This window comes from Cornus florida, unplaced genomic scaffold (assembly GCF_030987335.1).
Source record: "Cornus florida cultivar Cherokee Brave unplaced genomic scaffold, ASM3098733v1 CherokeeBrave_3.0.0_Hap2_Chr01, whole genome shotgun sequence".
NCBI lineage: Eukaryota > Viridiplantae > Streptophyta > Magnoliopsida > Cornales > Cornaceae > Cornus > Cornus florida.
Genome location: NW_026775571.1, coordinates 33,320,368 through 33,340,827, shown reverse-complemented (window position 1 = coordinate 33,340,827; position 20,460 = coordinate 33,320,368). Strand labels below are relative to the sequence as shown.

General features: G+C 38.4%; 1 protein-coding gene across 2 annotated transcripts in view; it reads left to right on the top strand.

Annotated features, from left to right (window-relative positions):
- LOC132294572 (protein CHROMATIN REMODELING 24-like) overlaps positions 1-18,650 on the top strand; it is a 43,355-nt gene extending 24,705 nt beyond the window's left edge. For both annotated transcript variants that reach the window (XM_059792482.1, XM_059792490.1), the window contains exons 18-22: positions 1,901-2,023; positions 2,146-2,199; positions 2,302-2,455; positions 4,598-4,741; positions 17,747-18,650. In XM_059792482.1, coding sequence (XP_059648465.1) covers positions 1,901-2,023; positions 2,146-2,199; positions 2,302-2,455; positions 4,598-4,741; positions 17,747-17,767 — 496 coding nt within the window. In that variant the 3' untranslated portion in view covers positions 17,768-18,650. The remainder of the gene's footprint in view (positions 1-1,900; positions 2,024-2,145; positions 2,200-2,301; positions 2,456-4,597; positions 4,742-17,746) is intronic.
- The last annotated feature ends 1,810 nt before the right edge of the window (positions 18,651-20,460 follow it).

The window sequence follows — 20,460 nt, the reverse complement described above, 5'->3', positions numbered from 1 at the left end:
TGTTAGGTTTGTTATAGTAAAATTGTTTCTAATCTGGCCTGGGAAATGGGTGGGTTTGGACCGGGTCAAAAAATGGGTTGTGACTGGTCAAATTTGGGTTGGGTCAAAATGGATGGAGTCAACCCATCGTGACCCAATGAATCACTTTTAATATAAAAAACATAAAAGCCATTCTTAGTTTGTGCTAAATTCATCATCATATTCAGATGGATAAAAAATAGACGGATAAAAATATGTAGGAACAATATTAACTGTGTGAGCCAGGTTGAAACGGGTTGGTCAAACCTGCTTGATAGCGTAAATCCAATAACCATTTTTTTGAAAATTCTATACTATTTTATGAAATTTGAATGTAAAAAAACAAGTTAGCATGGGCTGACCAGTTTACAAGAATCCGACTTATTCGCAACAACTTGACCCATGAGAATGACCTGATCTGTTCAGACCATAAAGTTTATTTCTTGGAAAAATATACTTTCTTTTGAATTCCTCCTTGTCTCCCAAAACATTTCACTAATTGGCATGGGCTGGACAAGAATTCAATCCGTTTAACAGGATCCAACACATTAGAGTAACTAGACCCTCCCAGATTAGAATTTTTTCAAATTATGCGCTTCAATTCCTTGAACTAAGACTTTATAACAAAAATAAATAAATATTCCTTGAACTAAGACATTTATTTTGTTGAAAAAACCAGGTTTGCATCTTTGAAGTTCATCGTGCAACAAAATATTATTATTATTATTTTCAGCTATGGCCTCAAGGTTTCCTCTAAGTTTGTTCTAGTTTTTTGACTTTAGCCTTCAAATTCTTACTTAACCTTTTAGCTTGAACATTCTCGTGAAATAGTTCATTTGCTTTGAAGGATTATCATCCTTCTTTTCAGCTTCACTTCCAGTATGGCTATTTGCATCATCTTTTGTATTTAATGTTTAATTTAGAAGCTCATTTTTGGAAGTACTTTGAGGTTCAACAATTGCAACCAATACAATTTGAGGTACATCATCAGCCTCAGAAGAATTATTATCACTATTCGATTCAAATGAGTCAGAGAGTGTGTGGATTTCATTGCCCTAGCTTTAGTTTTCTTCTTCTTTTTATCCTTTGACTCTTCTTTAGGTTACTCTAGACAATCACCTAGAAAATGACATTTTTCGCCACAATTCCTGCAAGTTACATCTGTTGAATTTCTTTTATTTTTGTCCTTCATAGAGTCAAATTTCTTAGGAATTTTACCTTTCTTGCAATTTTTGTTCTTTAAGAATCTTTTGAATTTTCTTGCAAGCAGAGCAATTTCCTCATTAAAATCATACTACCTCTGATAGATTTTACAGCAATGTTTTTTACCTTCTCTTAGATGGAGGAGTATTTAACTTAGAAGTTTGAAGTGACCCGACTAAGTCAATTAACTTAATTTGATCTATATCTTCGCTTTCGTCAATGGCAGTGGCTTTAGCCTTAAATCGATCAAGTAATGATCTTAGTATTTTCCTATCAGCATCAGTGCCACAATCAGGTTCACTAGTCTTACCATCGGAATAATGGGAAGAAATAGAAGTTGTTGAGTGAATCAAATTTGGATTTCTATGAAGCTCCTATGAAATTTGAGATTAAAAATTTGTTATTATGAAATCGCCTATTTTAAATCTCAAAAAGTTGTCATGACATTTTACTTGCAGCATACACACTCATCATGTTCCTTGATTTGTGCTTTTTGGTTTAATTGGGTCCACATTGGTACACATTAAATCTCGATCTTTCTTAGTCTATACAAATTATTATCAAAGCTCTTTGCTTTTGCATGTTTGCTTTTGAAGGAGGTATTATATCACATCTCAAGTAAATGATTTGCACCATGATTTTTTTTCCTGCTCCTAATTGCTCTATTTTTAAATGGCAGCGATGAAAATTTGAAAAATCATGTAGAGTTCCTGAAAACACTGAATATAGCTGGAGTGAGCTATCATAGTCTGTTGTATTCCAAGATAGCACCTACTCTAATGGGAGAAGAAGAGCCTGAAAGGTAAGATCTTTCTGTTTTACCTCCTAGTTTAGGTAAAATGTAGCTATATTTTCGATGTCATCTAGTGAGAATTATTCTTACAATCATGTTTTGAATTATTAACTTAATGTTTATGGATGCAGGCTAAAAACAGCTATTAGGAATAAAAAGTCAACTTATAATGGCGAAGCTGACTGGTATGGCTCTTTAGCAATCTTTTAGTCTTATGCTTCATGAGATTCTCTTTATTCTTTGAAGGGATGTGTTCTATTAATGCCATGAGACTTGCATTTCTGCAGGGCTGTGCATGCAAAGAATCCGAAGGATTGGAAGTCGTCTCTTGATAACCTCCAGGACAATAATAAGGAAGGGAGCAGGTTGAAGGAGCTAATTGAGCAGAGGGATGCGCTCGAAGATGAAATGAAACAATACCAGAAACTTCTTGCAAATAAGGTTTGTTTTAAGCTTACGTTTCCTTATTTTTCTTTTTTAGTTTTTTCTAAAGAAGGCTTAGAGGAACTCTCTTGAAACTTTTATAGCTAGGGTTGGGGGGACAGAAACATAATTTGGAAAATCTGTTAAAGTTAGTTTTTTTTCTAAAGTTAGGGTTGGCGGACAGAAACACAATAGACTTGCATTGTTTTGAACGCTATTCAGCTTCTTGATAGAAGTAATACTAGCAATCTCATTCCATAATTTATCCACGTTCCTCTACCACTCCTGCACCAAATCCCACTCAAGAAACCCTTTCACGTGATACATTTTTTTTTTTTTTTTTTTTGAGCCAATCTTTTAGCTCCTCCATACCAGACCCTACAAAAACGTCCAGCAAAAGACATGGCGTATCCAAACAAGCATTTGTAGATGAATTTTCCAAAAATACACCATTGGAGTGTGTCGTTGCTGTAAACACAAGGTTGCTGAGAGTGGTGAACGGTGAAATCAGCGGCCTTCAACTTGCAATTCATGATTAGTCTTTTGATTTCCGCTTTTACAAAACTGCAATAATCGTGAAGCTCGACGATAAAGTTAAGGTGGTGGTGCTCAAAGGAATTGAGGCTTCTGCTATTGGTATAGTGATCGTACTGAATGGAAAATTTTCAAAACATCTCCTCTCTGGGGAGAGAGCAGAGGTGGCCTGCCTCACCGGACGGTGATCGGAGCAGGTTTCTACTCATTACGGAAAATGAGGGAAAAAAAAAAAAAAAAACCCTAGAGAACGGTGGGAGTACAAAATTCTGATAAGTGAGACATTAGAGGAAGTGCTAGCTGGGAAAAACTGAGCGTGGCTGTCTGAACGTGATAGAAGTGGTTGTGCCTACCTTAACAAAAACACATACCATAGCACTACCTCTCTCACACACTACCATCGAAGCCCTTCACTTGTCACCATCCTAGCCCCCCACATGTCACCAACCGCACTAACACATGGTCCAATGAAAACAAAAACTTGTCCTAACTTTTCTTAATTGCACAAAGGTTCCTCCAATAATATATCTCCAAAAGATGATCGTACAAATGAAAATATCTTTAAAAGATATTCGCTCAAAGACCCCCAAAAATGAAAATGCCCCCACAACATAATCGCACAAATACCCCACAAAATATAAGTTAAAATGCATACAAGTGCTATGCAGTTCTATAATGTCATGAGGGCTATGTTACATGGACTCGGGGTATGGGTGTCGGACACGGTTATGTATCCATGTGTCGGATATGTCAAATCTCCAAATAGAAGGACACACAGACATGGCTAAATATTCATTTTATTAATTATTTTATTTTATTTTCTAGAGTAAAGTAATGTTTTTATCTAATAATATGTTATGTATAGGAATTTAACTCATTTTAAAGTAATACTATAATGTAATTGAATGATTGACTAAGCTTTTTAACTACATGTCCAACCAAAAGTGTCGGACACATATCCCATACCCATGTCCGAGGGATATATGTCCGACACGGGTACTTCACTACTTTTGAAGAGTCCATGTAACAGAGCACGAGGGTAGAATATATAATGATGAAATGAATGAAGTGTCGGGAGCCATTCCCGAACACTTGTTCTTGGGCCCACACAACACAACCCTAAGACGAAAAGGAAATAAAATAAAATAATAATAATAATAAATAATAAAAAAATAAACTCGGAAAAAGAAAAGATGACACGGTCATCACAACTATTCTAACATAAATGAATCACAATATTTTGAAAATATAATTTTGTTTGTTAACTTGGTTGTTCAAAGCTATTGGTGGAGGTCATTCTGCTTTATTGCTAGTAGGGCATGCAAATGGATCTGAATGATATACAAATCACATTGCTTAAAAAGCCAGCTTTGGACTTCTTGTTTGTATCATACTTCAAAATTTTCCCTTAACCTTCATTTATTTTTTTGGGCTAATAGAATGCATTTTGTACTAGTATCCATATTAAGTGTGATTAAGCTGAACACAAACACTCTTTAAATCTCGGGAAGAGTTCAGCTTGTGCTGGACTAATTTAATTAAGTCAATTTTACAAGTATAATTGCTTGCATGAAGATATCTTAGTTACGATTTTTTAACCTTGTGTTTTTGAATTTAAATTTTCAGGATTTGGTCAGGACAACAGACGCAAAGAAAAGTATTGTTGATAAGATTCGTGAACTCTTGATGCAGCTTGGTGGTATTCAGGGTGCTATAGAATATATCAAGGGCAAGTCCAAGTGCGACCTACATACTTCATTAAGAAAAAAGGTGATGAAGGTTCATTAATTATGTCTAGGGTGGGAGCTGGTTTTGGTTTTGGACAGTTCATTTAACTCCTATAGATGTTTATACGTGGAAGTAATAAACTAATTATTCAATTATTTTCATTGAATTAATCTTTGCTGATTAGATGTCCATCCAACTTGTTTTAATTAGTAGATCTCATATTTCATGTTTGTCAACCTTAGCTATTGACTAATGGTTGACTTTTCTCTCTACCTTTTCTACCTTCCTTGACGCTGGAGTCTTCTACTTCATCATTTCTTTTTTTTGGTGCCGGATCTCTGGTTTTTTTGGCAGGGATCAGCGTCGTGCAACGTTCGTATCTCAAAGTGGCGACTCTACCACATCTCAATTTCCATGGAGAGATCAAAAGCTGTTCAATCGGCAGAGATGTGGTTTTTAGGGTTGATCACAAAAAGTATAACGGAACGAGAATCTGTCCTGAAATCTTTTTGGTTGGTCGTTTTGATCGAGATGTGGGGTGTACTAAGGGGATTGAGGAGTGGGCGACGAAGTGCTGGAAGATTTCGTGTGGGGTGAAGGTCTCAACCCTACCTGACGGCCTTTTCCTGTTCCGACTACCATCGGAGGCCGAAGCACGAAGGGTTTTGGATGTGGGGAGGAAGAGATGGGGAGAAGCTATTTTATACATCGACAAGTAGTACTTTGCGTGGGCTGCTCAACCGTGGAAGATCGAGAAAGGATACGAAGGGTGATGTTGTTTGGGTTGCCCCTTCATCTTTGGTGCCACAAGCTATTCGAAGCCATAGGAGACCTTTGTGGTGGATTCAAAGGTGTGGAGGCGGATGATTTGGCGAGTGGTGAGAGAGTTCTTCTCTATGTCTCTGCCGGAGTTGTGGTGCCGGAGTATGTCTTTGTAGAAGACCAGCGAGTGGCCTTTAAGGTCAACTTGATTGAGGAAACCTCACCTTGCATCCTTCCTAAGTCCTATTATGATGTTGGTGAGGATTCCCACATCACGTCTGTTGGAGAGTTTAATGGTGGACGTCATCGGCATTTGCAGATTCATCTTGGTTCCCAAGGAAAGAGACGAGTGTCCATCAACACGCCGACTGCAGCAGAATCACGAGACGTACGCATAACGCCCTTCATTAGCGCCATTCAAATCTTCGTTTTGATCGCCTTGATGGTAACCAACCACGTGGATGAGTACGTGGCATCATAGGAACCTTTCAAGCAGTGGCTTCAGATGGGCTTAAGTTTGGCCATGATTTGTCTTATGGGCTGCTAAACCCATGAATAATGGGCTGTTAGTTCGTCATGGGCCACAAGTCACAAAGGATATTAAGAGGAATGTCACATGGGGTCCAGCAACCATTTATCTATTTCCTTCCTAAATGACAAGTCCAGCCCACAGACCTTTTTTTTCCTTTTCATAATTGGTGTTGTATTGAAGCTCAAAATGTAAAAATGAATACAGGAGCACAGAGGGCATACCCTCAGAAATTTGGAAAAGAAAAAATATAGGACAATGGGCTTATTGAAAAAGCCCATTTCCAGTACAAAAACAAAAAATCAACCCAGAAATTAAGGAAGAACATCATTAAGAAGAATACCCTGGACTTCACACACCTCCATAAGAGTAGTTCTTGCTACTACCCCTAAAAGAGCACTAGGAGAACCATGTAATCTATTATTCCTCTCTCTCCAAATATGCCAAAGACCAGCAGCAAACAGGCTCTGTAGAGATTTAGATTTGTGATACAAATTATCCATCCATAAAAACAAATCCCAAACCGAAACCACCTCCTGAAATGAAACCATATCCCAACCTAATAACTCTCCCAACCAAGTCCAAAAACCACAAGAGAAAGGGCAGGAAACAAAAATATGATTTGTATCATCAATGTCATTCTGACATAAGGAACATCTGGCAGCTAGACATATTTTCCTTCTTTGCAAATTTGTCATTGAAGGCAATCTATTCTGGAGGACCAAAACTGCAGTTATAGACCACCTAGGCCTTGCCTTACCCCAACAGAGTTTATACCATGGAACCTCTATCTCCACACTTCTAGTGACTCTCCAAGCACTTTTAAAAGAGAACTTTCCTTCTTCCCACTTCAGTAGATTGTCTCCAGCACTAATGTTAACTGTCCTCAGATAATCTCGAACTGGAATCAAGCTATCAGCTTGCAATATATTGAAATTCCAAGCACCATGCAGAATTAAAGAATTAACAGAGGCTTCTCTAGGCAATTGCAAGCTGCGTATCACTCTATGGCCAAATAAAGACCTTAAAAAAAGTCCATCACACCATGGATCATTGAATAAACTGATCTGCAGTCCATTCCCAATCTGAAACTTGATATGTTGTTGAAGAATTTCTTGAACTGCCACCAAAGATTTCCAAACAATTGAACTTGTGATTCTAGTAACCGCTGTCCAGTAATTAGAAGCATACCTGAAAGTGTGCCAAGAAATCCACAACTTATCTTTACTATTTAGAAAATCCCAAGCTAAAACACATCTGGAGGCCATTTGAATATCAGATAGCTTGCTTCAGCTTTAGTTTGAGTAACCCTGTTCCAGTTTAAAAGATGCAGCTTCTTTGCATTTTCAGTACTGCCCCATAGAAAATCCCTACACTTTTTCTGAATTTGATTAATAACAGCCATAGGAATATCATAGATGCTACACCAATATTGAAAAATAGGTGTGACCACAGCCCTAAGCAACTCCAATTTACCTGCTAATGATAATATTTTGGTGCTCCAACAGGTTAGTTTACTAGAGATCTTATCTAACAGCTCGTTACAGTGAGCTCTCTTCAAACCAGTTGGGCTCAAAGGCAGCCCCAAATATTTGATAGGGAAACAATCTTCTGCACATTTCAGAACCTGCAGCAATGGACTTTTTCTTCGGACAGCTCTAGAAAACAGAACCTTGCTTTTCCCTTGATTAATCTGCAAACCAGTGTTCACCTCAAATCTCTTTAAAATAGAATCAAGCACTGTAGCATTGTGAATTGATGCTTCACATGCTAACATTAAGTCATCTGCAAAAAAATATGAGTAAAAGGATGTTGAAATTTTTTCACAGCTTTCAAAACAATCAGCTCCTTCTTTTGCACAGCCTCAGCAACAAGAGATGAAAAGAGTTCTGTAACAAGAGTAAAAAGCAGAGGGGAAAGAGGGCAGCCTTGTCTCAGCCCCCTCTCTGGTTTAAAAAATCCAGCAGGTGTACCATTCAGTAATATTGAATATCTAGATGAATTGAAAATGAAAAGAATTAACTCAATCCAGCCATCTCTGAAACCAAACTTTTTCAAAGCTGCCACCAAGCACTCCCAAGAAACCGAGTCATAGGCTTTTCTAATATCAATCTTTAGAGCCATAGCAGGTTGAGTAGGCTTTCTAAAATCTCTCACTAATTCATGGGCCATGATAAGTGCTTCTTGAATTTTCCTACCTTGAACAAAGGCACATTGTTCCATACCCACCAATTTGGGTAGAACCAAAGCAAGTCTATTTGCCATAATTTTGGTGATGATTTTATAGACCAAGTTACACAAAGCTATAGGTCGAAAATCTCCTAATTTAGAAGCATCTCCTACCTTAGGAATCATTGTAAGAAAAGAACGACTTACCCCTATAGGCATAGATTTAGTAGAAAAGAAATGTTGGACAGCAGCCACCACTTCTTGATCTACCACAGTCCAAAAAACTTGATAAAATCTTGCTGGAAAACCATCAGGGCCAGGGGCTTTGTCAGGGGGGAAAGCCATCACCACACTCTTCACTTCTTCATAAATTATAGGACCTTCAAGCATATCTATATCTTCAGGATCCAGTGAGTGCCTAGGATTAATGTCACAAACTACCTCTGTAGACCTCCTTGTAAAAAGTTTAGAATAATAGTTAACAAACCAGTCAGTAATGGTCTTTGGATCTGTAGTGACTTCCCCATCCTCATTCTCCACCTTTGTAATAGCATTAAAATTACGATGTTGCTTCAGTTTTTGATGGAAGAATGCTGTGCATCTATCATTGTCTTGAAGCCAAGTGACTCTGGACTTCTGAGCTAAAAGAATATCCTGATCTGTCAAAGCAGCATTATAATCATCTCTAGCCTGTTGTTCTTCATCAAGGAGATTATCAGAGGGGGCCTTTAACAAATTTTCTTGCACTTCAAGCCTTCGAGTAGTCTCAATAATTTTCTCTCCCACATTCCCAAAGATATTCTTATTCCACTCCTTAATAACCTTCTTAACTTCTCTGAGTTTTTGAAGCAACTGATGTATGGGAGAACCAGAAATCTCACAACTCCAAGCCTGCTGAACCAAGGGGAGTACCTCACTCTTGTTGCAACAAACTTTAAGCATTTTGAATGGTTTTGGACCTGTAGCAAAGTGCTTTGAAACTTGTATCATAACACCATAATGATCTGATGTTTTGGCCATTGTATAAGAGAATTTTGTACCAGGAAACTGAGCCATCCATTTATCATTGAGAAAAACTCTATCAAGCTTCACATGAATCCTCCTTCTGACCCTCTGTCTATTAAACCACGACCATTCACCATTAATAGGATACAATTCCCTTAAATTGGAATCCTGCAAACATTTATTAAAATCATCCAGCAGCCGTTGTGGAACTGAACCCCCACCTCTTTTATCACTATGGAACCTAATTGCATTCCAGTCCCCAAAAGTAATCCAAGGCCCTTGTATCAGAGAAGAATAATTTGTAATAAATTTCCATAAATCTTTCCTTTCCTTATTCTGATTGGCTGCATAAACAGGAGTACAATGGATAACATCCCCAGACTGTAAGACACCACTTTGAGTAGCATGCATTGATCCTTGCTGTCCAACACAGAAACAGAAAACAACACAGGATTCCAACCAATCCGGATACGACCCCCCAGATGTGCATCATAATTATTAATCCAACACCAATCATTCCTAATTTTCTTGGAAATAAAAGAAAACTTGCTAGCTTGAACTCTAGTTTCTAACAAACAGACAAATTGAAAGGCATTTCTGGCAACCCAGTTTCTTACCTCTTTTTGTCTTCTAGGCTTATTTAAGCCTCGCACATTCCATGCCCCTATCATTGGGTAGGAGGGGAAGAACGAGGCAGCTGCCCCACCTTACTTCTAGTAACTCTATTTGATGCCTCAATCCCAGCCTTTTTGGATTTAACTTTTTGCACCGATTCAGTAGTGGCAGCTGGGACACCATCCTGATCTATCTCCTTGCCTCTGTCTATGGTTGAAGGACTTATTTCCTCCACCTCAGCCAAACCATCCACCAATGATAGGGTAGGGACATCAGCCTCCTCCACTGCATGCTGTACAACAGCTAAAGTATCAATGGGCACAGTAGTTTCCATTAGAGAACCATGAGAGCTGGAATTAGTAATCAAAGGAGCAGCCTTCTCAGCAGTGACCAAGACCTCCCCTTCCTCTACTTGAGAGTTGGAAATAAAGACTGGAATACTGGACGAAGTTTTAACCCCTTCCTCCTCTTCCAGAACTGCAAATGAATTAGAAACTTGGACTACTTCAGGCGTAGAGACTGAAGCCTTCATAGGCAATACTTCGAACACCTCATCTACCATCACATTTTTTCCCTTATGCTTAACCACCCATTGATCTACTCCCTTCTTAGGTTTAGGTTTTGCCTGCAAAGATTTTATAGGGCATCGATCTTCCAAATGATCCACCTTCTTGCACACTGCACAGAGTTTGGGACGCCACTCATATTCAAGATCAAGAGAACAATCATCTTCATGTATATCAACCACCAAAGGGTCTGGTAAATCTTCTTTAACCCCAACCTCAACCATGACACGAACATAATCACCCTTATCGCGGTGTAACTCTGGATCATCCATAAAAATTGGTTTAGAAAAATTAGAGCAAACCATTGACACTGCATCGGCATTATGACAATGAACTGGCAAATTATGAATACATAACCAGACAAGAACTGACTCCAAAACCTCCTTTGATAGATTAACATTTTTGTCCCATTGTTTAATGACAATAGGTCGGTCGGCCTTCAAAGGTATGAATACGTGATAACGTTTGCAACACTTCATCTTCTGAATCGAATCGAACAATGAAAAAACTGTCTTTAAGGTACACCACAGTAACCTTCTTAGCCCAGCGTTTCTCCACAAAACTCTTAAAACGATGATAGTAAGGTCGTTTTCCCATCACATACCCTACCACCGAAGTTTTCCAGAAATGTATCTCTTTTGCAACAACTGATTCAGCGATGGAAACCTTTGCACCACGACTGGCACTATGGAAGGAAAGATTAGTAAAAGATTTGGAGGACGAAGAAGAGAAAAGATTATGCCATGAGGGTGGCGATGGGGGAGAAGTAGAAGAAGAAGTAAGTAGCGGGGTATTTGGCCAGCCCGGAAAAGCTTGCCGGTTGTGAAGAGGGGGGAACCCCCTCCTCCATAATGCACGACACCCCTCGAAACCCTAGATGCTATCGCCAGTTAGGGTTTTCCCTAGAGAGAAAAAAATAAACTGGGTTGCCATAAATTCCTTTCGTTCCAGCCCACAGACCTTGCCCAAGCCCAGCCGTGATAAGTCACGAAATGGGCCACCAGAGTGCTTAGACTTAAAAAGAAAGGTTTCTTGGGGGCCAATAACCAAATCTCTTTTCTTAATACAAAGCCCAACCCATCTATTGAACCCAACATCAATAATCATTCACAGAGGAGTCCTCTTCATGGTACTTTTGCAAATTTATAGACTTCGCCGGAGGAGAGGAGATGGATGAAACTTAGTGCCGACGAGGCTGGTGTGAGCATAGATGAGAAGGGTTTTCGTCATATTCAGTGTTATGCTAATGTTTCAAAAACGTCTTTACCCGTCACTGCACTACGGAAGGGAAGAAGCTCTAGATTTTCATCTCGGGACTCTCATAGACATCGCCATGTTAATAGATGGACGACAAAAGACACAGAACTGGACGTCTACTAACGACCCAGGTATGACCTCTGTTATTCACCCCTGGAGCTCTCTTACTGCCCCTTCTTCCTCTTCTACTCCTTGTGGGGCGGTGAGAAGTGATGTTGAGACAGCAACGGAGAAGAGTTGTGTGTTATCAGTTGTGCCTTCGGCGGCACCTGAAGTTGAGCATGGTATGGTTACGGATTGGAAGGTTGCTTGCGGGTTTGTTACTTATGGGCATGTTGACCGAGTCGATTGTGCAGTTCAGGACTCATCAGAGGGGGTTACAGTCTGTGTGGGGAGAGATCTCCATTTTCAACTATCTAATGAGTCAGCTATGGCTTTGCTCAAAGAACTCCGCCTATATGTAGCCTTGAAAGGCCTTAATTGCTTGCCACCTCTAGGGGTTGAGGAGAATGAGTTTGTCAGATTCGTGAGTAATGGAATGGGAGACTATAACACAGATTCTGATTCGATGACAGTGCCGCTTGAGTTAGGAAGAGATAGTGTAGAGGAGGTGACAACTGATCTGGTTTCCATCCAATAGGTTAGCTCCAATGAGTTTGTCCCTTGGCTGGAGAATGACTACTCTAACGTGATAGAGGAGGAACCATTGGCTGTCATGCGACCTGGTAGTTCTGGAACGGATACAGATTTGGGAAAGGATTGGGTGGTCGAAAATGTCAGAGCTACTAACTATTGAGTTGTTGGGTGTTTCATCTGAGGGGAACAATGACCTGACACTATGCATTCTTCAAGCAATAGTGGAAGGAAGAGAGGTTGTAGTGACTGATGAGGTGGTGAATACGAGGCCTTTATCATCCTGGGATGGGGCACAGGAGGTCAAGAATTTTATCTCTTACTTCAATTATAAAGGGAAGAAAGGGGCGGTGAGGGAGAGGTGAAGGACTAGAAGTAGGAGTTTGAGGAAGGGAGGAGGGGAGATTATCTTATTTGGTTCTTAATGAAGCTACGAATTATTACTTGGAATGTTCATGGTCTCAATGATCCAAATAAAAGGAGGGTGGTAAAGGTAGCTTTAAGGAAGTGGGGGCCAGGTTGTTTGTTTGCAAGAAACCAAGTTGGCATCCATTTCTGATGGGGGTGATTAGGAGTTTGTGGGGAGGAAGGTTTGTGGAATGGGAGGCCTTTGAATTCTACAGGTACTTCTGGCGGAATTTTAGTTATGTGGGATTGTAGATGGTTGTCTAGGATGGATGTGTGGGTGGGGAGATTCTCTGTGTCCTGCAAGTTCAAGTTGGAAGAGGACAATTTCAGATGGGTTTTTACTAAGGTCTATGACCGGTTATTCATAATGATCGACCTTTTTTTTTTTTTTCTGGGAGGAGCTTTGTCATGTTCAAGGACTGTGGTCTCTTCCTTGGTGTTTGGGTAGGGATTTCAATTCTGTTAGATTCCCATTAGAGAGGTCTACAGGAGGAAGGAGGTCTTCTGATATGGATTAGTTTTTTGACATCATCGACGAGCATCTTCTTATTGATTTACCAATAGAAGGCGCAGCCTATACATGGTCAAATGGCAAGGACCCAGTCACTTTTTAAAGGCTAGATCAAATTTTGATTTCTGGGGAGTGGGAAGAGAAATTCCCGAATGTCGTTCAAGCAGTTTTAGCAAGGGTCACATCTGATCATGTTCCTTTGGTTTTGGATTGTAGGGGTTTGTGTTCTCGAAGGTCCCCGTTTCAATTTGAGAATATGTGGCTGGAGCGGAGGACTTCCAAGGGAAAGTTCAGTCTTGTTGGGAAGGAGCTTTTGTTATAGGTTCGCCTAGCTTCACGTTAACTGTGATGTTGTGGCACAAATTTGGTGCCGGGTCACAAAAACCCAACGACCCGTTGAAAATTTTTTGACCCGTTTTTGCTCATGGGTCGTGGACCCTAATTATTTTCTTGTAGCCCAATATATAAGGGCGCTTAGGGTTTGGAGTGGATGTTGAGAGTGTCTCTGTAAATTGTATATAAACAGAGAGGGGCTGAAAACTTTCGCCGGATCCCAACCGTGGACTTAGGCTGTTGCCGAATCACGTATAAATCTTTGTGTCTTAGTGTGGCGTGTTTACTATTCTGTCGTGATTCTTGATTCTGATTTGGGTTTGATGCGTTTTTCATAACAAACTACGTAGTTAAGGGCTCTCAAATTCGATCTTAAGAAGCGGAATAAGGATGTTTTCAAGAATCTTGAATGGAGGAAGAATAGTGTCCTTGCTGAATTTTCTGAGATTGATTGGCTTGAAGAGGAGGGTGGGGATGTGGATTTATTACGTTCTAGAAGAGCCTCCTGTCAGGTAGTTCTTGCTGAGATTGCTGCTATGGAGGAGATATCGTGGCGACAAAAATCCCAGGCTCTTTTGCTAAAGGAGGGAGATCGTAACACAATTTTTTTTCACAGACTCGCTAATGCTCATAGTAGTAATCATATTGGGACGAATTCGGGTGGAAGGTGTGGAGTTGTGGAGGGAGGAAGAGGTGCGAAATGGGATTGCTTCTTTTTATCAGAAGCTTTATACCGAGCCGCTAGCTTGAAGACCTAAACTTGATGGTCTCCATTTTGAGGCTATTTCTGAGTTGGATAGAGAGGGGCTTGAGATTCCTTTTACTGAAGATGAAGTTCTAAAGGCTTTATCAAGTTGTAATGGGGACAAAGCTCTGGGGCCTGATGGGTTTACTATGCGGCTTCTGATGGAAAGTTGGGCGGTTGTGAGAAACGAGGTGATGGGTACATTTCAGGAGTTTTATTCTACAAACGCCTTTGAGAAGTCGCTAAATGTCTCATTCATTGCCCTTATTCCTAAGAAGGGAGGTGCTTCTGACATTAAAGACTTTAGACCAATTAGCTAAACAAGCTAATGGCTAAGGTTCTTGCTCTTAGGATGAGGGAAGTAATGGATGGGATTATTTCAGATTCATAGAACGCTTTTGTAGGACGGCAAATTCTTGGTTCAGTTCTTAGTGCAGGCGAATGTGTGGATTCTAGATTGCGAAATGGTGTTCCGGAGTCTAATGCAAACTTGACATTGAGAAAGCGGATGATCATGTGAATTGGAATTTCCTGCTATATTTGCTATAGAGAGTGGGGTTTGGAAGTAGATGGAGGAAATGGATTGAGACACGTCTTTCGTCTGTCAAGTTCTCTGTTCTTGTGAACGGGTCTCCTGCGGGTTTCTTTGGGTGCACTCAGGGTTTAAGACAAGGAGATCCTTTGTCGTCTTTCCTTTTTCTTATTGTTATGGAGGGTTTAAGCAGACGTATGCGAAGGGCAGAGAATCTTGGTCTTATTAAGGGCTTTATGGTGGGAAGAGATCTAGTCCATCAGATGGAGATCTCTCATTTACTTTTTGCGGACTACACCCTGGTTTTCTATGATGCTTATGTGTCTCAACTTAGATATTTGAGGTGCATCTTGGCCTGTTTTCAGGGTGTTTTTGGTCTTAAGGTCAACGTGGCTAAAAGCGTGCTTGTCCCGGTAGGGGATGTTTAGGATATATCTCCTCTTTAGCTGCAGTCCTTGGGTTTAGGGTGAGTTCTTTTCCCATTCCGTATTTGGGTTTCCCTCTAGGGGTTTCCTCTAGGACAGTGGGGAGTTGGGACCTTGTGATTGATAGGTTTGTGAAGAGATTGGCAAGATGGAAGAAGCAATACTTGTCGCGCCGGGAGAGGGGGGGGGGGAAGTTACTCTTATTAAGAGCACTTTATCGAGCCTTCCCACATATTTTTTATGTATGTTCCAAAATCCTTGCTCTGTTCTTGCTAGGATTGAAAAAATTCAAAGGGATTTCCTTTGGGGAGGAAAGGGCGAAGAGTTTAAGTATCACCTTGTCAGATGAGAACAAGTTTGCAAGCCCATGAAGTTGGGTGGTATTGTTATTAGAAGATTGGTTCCCTTTAATCAAGGTCTCTTGGGTAAATGGATGTGGATGTACGGGAGGGAAAGACATCGCCTTTGACAAAGGCTAGTCTCATTCCAGTATGGGGAAGAGAGTGGTGGCTGGTCTACCTGTCCGGTTTCTCTCGTGGGAGGAGTTGGGGCGTGAAAATTCATTTGGAAGGGATGGGATGCTTTCTCTTCTCACATCAGATTCAAAGTTCGTGATGGCAGATGTGTTCGTTTCTGGGAGGATCTTTGGTGTGGTGACCAGCCTTTGTCTCGTACATTTCCCAGATTATATCGTATTGCAGTTGATAGACATGCCTACGTAGCTGACTGTTATCGGCTTGATAGTAGTGGGATTACGTGGGACGTACACATTCAGCGTTCTTTTCAGGATTGAGTGTTGGACGATGTATGTGTTTTTCTGGATTTGCTGTATTGATAGGAGGCAGCTGGCAGAGGTAGTGATGATTTGGCATGGATTCCCTCTTCCCATGGTCGCGTCGAAGTTCGTTCCTTATTCTTATGTCTATCTAATTTTGATATCATTAATTTTCTGTGGATGACCATCTGGCGTTCTATGGCTCCAACTAAGGTGGCATTCTTTGTATGGACCGCTGTATGGGGTAAGATTCTGACGGTCGATAATTTAAGGAAAAGGGGTAACTGTTTTGTTAACTGGTGTTGCCTATGCAAACAAGACGGTGAGTCGGTTGATCATATCCTCATGCATTGTCCCATGGCGAGCGACTGTTGGAATCTTATTTAATCATTTTTTGGATTTGCTCTCTTTTCAGTTACGTGAAGAGGAAGTTTTGTTCCCATTCCGATGATTTAATCATTTTTTTTGGATTCTTTGGGGCCTTAGACCCCGGTTCCACTTTTGTATAAGAGGCGCGTTCCACTCTTGAACGCCTTTTTATTTAATTATTACTTATCAAAAGAAAATTAGTAGATCTCATATCCATTTATAGGTGTCCCTTAGGTAGTGCACGGTATCTGAATAGCCATTATTACTATTCATCATGTTATGCACACTTATACGGTAAGTTTGATGGGGTATATCACTGGGAGATAATCCAAAAACTAACACAAATACTAGGTGATGGGAGTAAAGGTCTTAGTCCTCTGACATTATTGAATTCTTCTTTATTTATAAAACACCCTGCATGTAATACCAATACAATTGTTAACATTAGGTTTTTATGATGTTTATAAATTTCTTTTGAAGTTTGTATATAGTAACATCTTTTGTCAGATTAGCATCTCGTATTCCCTTGTCATCAAGGTTTTGTCAGTTTGCATTATTAAAATGCTCCATTTCCCAGGAAGATGCGTGCTAAGCAGATTGTTATTCCATTTTTTGAGTTGTGATAAGAAAACTTGAATGATGACAACAACAAATTCTGTTACAAATGGTAGAGGTTGACAAAACGTACCTGGCTTTGTGCTCCATGGGCAACAGTACTATGAAAACGGTTAGTTGTGGATTGGGCCGAATAGGCATTGTCAGTTAACTCGTAGAATTTAAAATATCCCACCTGCTACCTACTAGTGGATCGATTTAAGGAAGGAACTGTCAAGCCTGTCCTGTACAGAACTCAAAACCCAAAACCTTGTTTGTCTATTCAGCAACAATTTAGAGGAATCTGTTATCTACAACTAAAGCAGAAGGGACTTCTATTTTGAAGTAGGCTGTTGAAAGGCAGTTTTCTTTGAATAGAGGTTTTGGCTTAGTTGTATGATTTGTGTCTCAATCCTATTTATTTTATATAATGTCTGTGGCAAGGAAAGTAAAGATTAGATGGTTTAGGGTGCTAGAACTTGTCTTTTGGGGTTCAAGAAAGAATTAAGAGAATGAAGATGATCATTCACAAGTATGGGCCTGTGGTAGTATACTCTTTTTCTGAAGTTGCCCTTTCAAGTTGGCTCCTGAGTTATATAACTTTATATTATGTATGCTGTGCACGAGGTCTTTATACTTGGTAGAACTAAATCGATTTCTTACCCAAGAAAAAATTATTTGGATTACATTCATCAGTCAATCTAGTTTGTTACTCTTCTGCAGATGGCTGAGCTCATTTAGAGATTTTTTGATTTTGACAAGTCCACATATGAGTCACTATATATTTTATAGTGTTGCTGATTTTGTTGGTATATGCAGATGGATAATGGACAGTCGTGATGAACATACGAAGGAGCGCCTTGATGCAATATGTGATGCGTTCAAGCTATACCGTTGTCCCTGCAAAACAATTTTTTTTTGGCAGATTAGTATTTTACAAAATTTTGCCGTAATTGTATTTGGTTAATTTCAGATATTTCTTGTTCTTAAAAACGTTTGGGATGTATATGTATGTATATATAGACTGATTGGCTTGGAATCAGTTTACAAGAACAAGTACTTGAACGGCGGCAGATCAGCAGTTACCATTCCTGGCGGCCTCGGTTAGGTTGGAGCCATTTGATTGAGATCATATATCCTTGTCCTGTTTCTTTTTTTGTTGCTCTACATTTCTCTCATTTTTGTTTTCCTATTGGGTCTACAATGAACTTCCCTGGTTTGGCCTAATTACAACTAAACAAGCGGTTTGACATTTTTTGGCAAGGATTCCCAATGTCCAATTTTATGGGTGAATTTACTCATCTACCCTTATTATTATATTTAAAAAATGTTCATAAATATCTAAAAATAACAATTGACTGTTTTGCCCACTAACAGTTACCCAATAAAATATTTATATATTTTTTCATTTTCTCACTGTTCCTCCTTCCTCTCCATCACCAGTATCCTCCACACCGCCATCACCTTCTCCCCCCACATCCCAATAGAATCATGTATGCAGTCCGTTTAGTTGCTCTCTGGTGTGTAGGAAGTAATATACGTGACTTCTATTTTAGTCGTTGGATTATTTTCAATGACTGAAATTGAAAATAATTATTTTAGTTGTTTTTGGTTTTTTAGGACTCTAAAATAACTCAATTTGAGTGTTTTAAATAAAATAAAATACCTTATAATAAAGAGGTATTAGTAATGAAAAAATTAAATAAATATTTCTACCAAAATCGTTTAGATATAGAAGGGTGGGAGTAATGGAGTAACTTGACAAAAAAAAAAAAAACTACTTTCCTTATGGTCCGAAATTTGATAGAAAGTGAAGTAAAGGAAAAAAAAAATCAAATTCCTAAAGAAAGTGAAGTAAAGGAAAAAAAAATCAAATTCCTCAAGAAAGTGAAGTAAAGGAAAAGAAAATCAAATTCCAGTGTGCAGAGGAAATTTTTTCAAGAAAATTAAGAGAAAATATTATTTTGTTAGTTTGAATATGATGAAAAAGAAAATAAAATGATTCTATTACCAAAATTACTCTTAGGAATTTAAATATTTTAAAATAAAATAAATTTGTGTTTGATGAATCACTTTATACTTAATTGTTTATATTCATTTTTAACAGTATAAAATAAAATAAAAGGAAAGTAAAATAATATATTATTAAAAATAATAATATAATTATTTCTATTAATATCTAAATTGTATCTTTAACGGACACAACAATTGTAAAACCCAAATTTGGAGATTGTAAGTTTTCAATCAATTGTAAAACCCAAATCTGGAGATCGTAAGTTTTCAATCAAACTAAAAATCTCAATCGCCTACAACACCAACAATAAAAAAAAAAACACATGTATGTATATCACTCGATCTCAATCACTATTAATTATAGAACCCAAAATAATAATAATAAATAAATAATTTTATATGCATATATAAAAATAAAAATAATTAAATTAGGATTATATCAATTTACAGAAGGAAATCCACATAAGTTTGTGACAAATTGAAGAGTGGAGAGAATCAAGGAGAGAAACATGGAGAAACTAAGAAAGTGAAGAAGAGGGAGGAGAAACAATTGACAAGGGCACAAGAGGAAACTAAGATATAAAGTGGCTAAGTTTTACGAGAAAGTAAATTTTTGTATGTTTTATACTAGAAGGAAAATTCATAACAGCGAGAATCCTACTTTCCTAAAAAATTTCAGTTTCCATCTAACCAAACGCATAAATATTTTTATTTTTCTTTTCTAATTAGTTCTTGCTAACCAAATAGACCCTAACGAAATGAAAGGAGAGAGAAAAAAACCTTTGACACCTTCCTTAACGAGAGAGAGAGAGAGAGAGAGAGAGGAAAAAAAAAAAAAAAAACCTTAACGAAATTTTTTTTTAAAAAAATTGCAAAGTCTCTCTTCTTGTTCTACTGGGTAGAGTCCTCCTTTAAAAGTTGATATTTTGGAGAGAGAAGGGTCCTCCAAGAAGAGAAAACAAATAAAATAAAAAATAAATAAATAAATAAATTGACTACAACTTGTTACTTTATAATTAAGCAACAAAGTTAAATACAATAGTGCATCTTTTTAAGAATTTTATTAAAATTTTGATGAAATGTAATTTGAATAAGGCCACCTTAATTGATGGATGAATGACATTTTTTATTTATTTATAAATGTTCCTCTATATGTACAGAAGAAAATTTGTAAGTAACTCTAGTGGCTAGTGTTTTTGAGCAAGACAAATGATGGGTAACAAATGTGAACCTCAATGCCAGCATTTTCCAAACACAAACGTAACCACCAGTAGTTAGCCCTCGATATTAGGCCCTTTTACTATTGAAATACAATTGATTTAAACTACAAAAATAGTGTCAATTTAGTAAGACCATTAAATGAAAAAGAAATCCAACCTTGAAAAGGTATACAAGTACTAAATGAAGAATTATTAAAAATTCTATTAAAAAACAAGCTTTGAAAAACAGAGAATTAAATGTAATTACTAAGGAGTTTCATGTACTTGATAGTAAGCTAGATCGATATTCAAAACTTGATT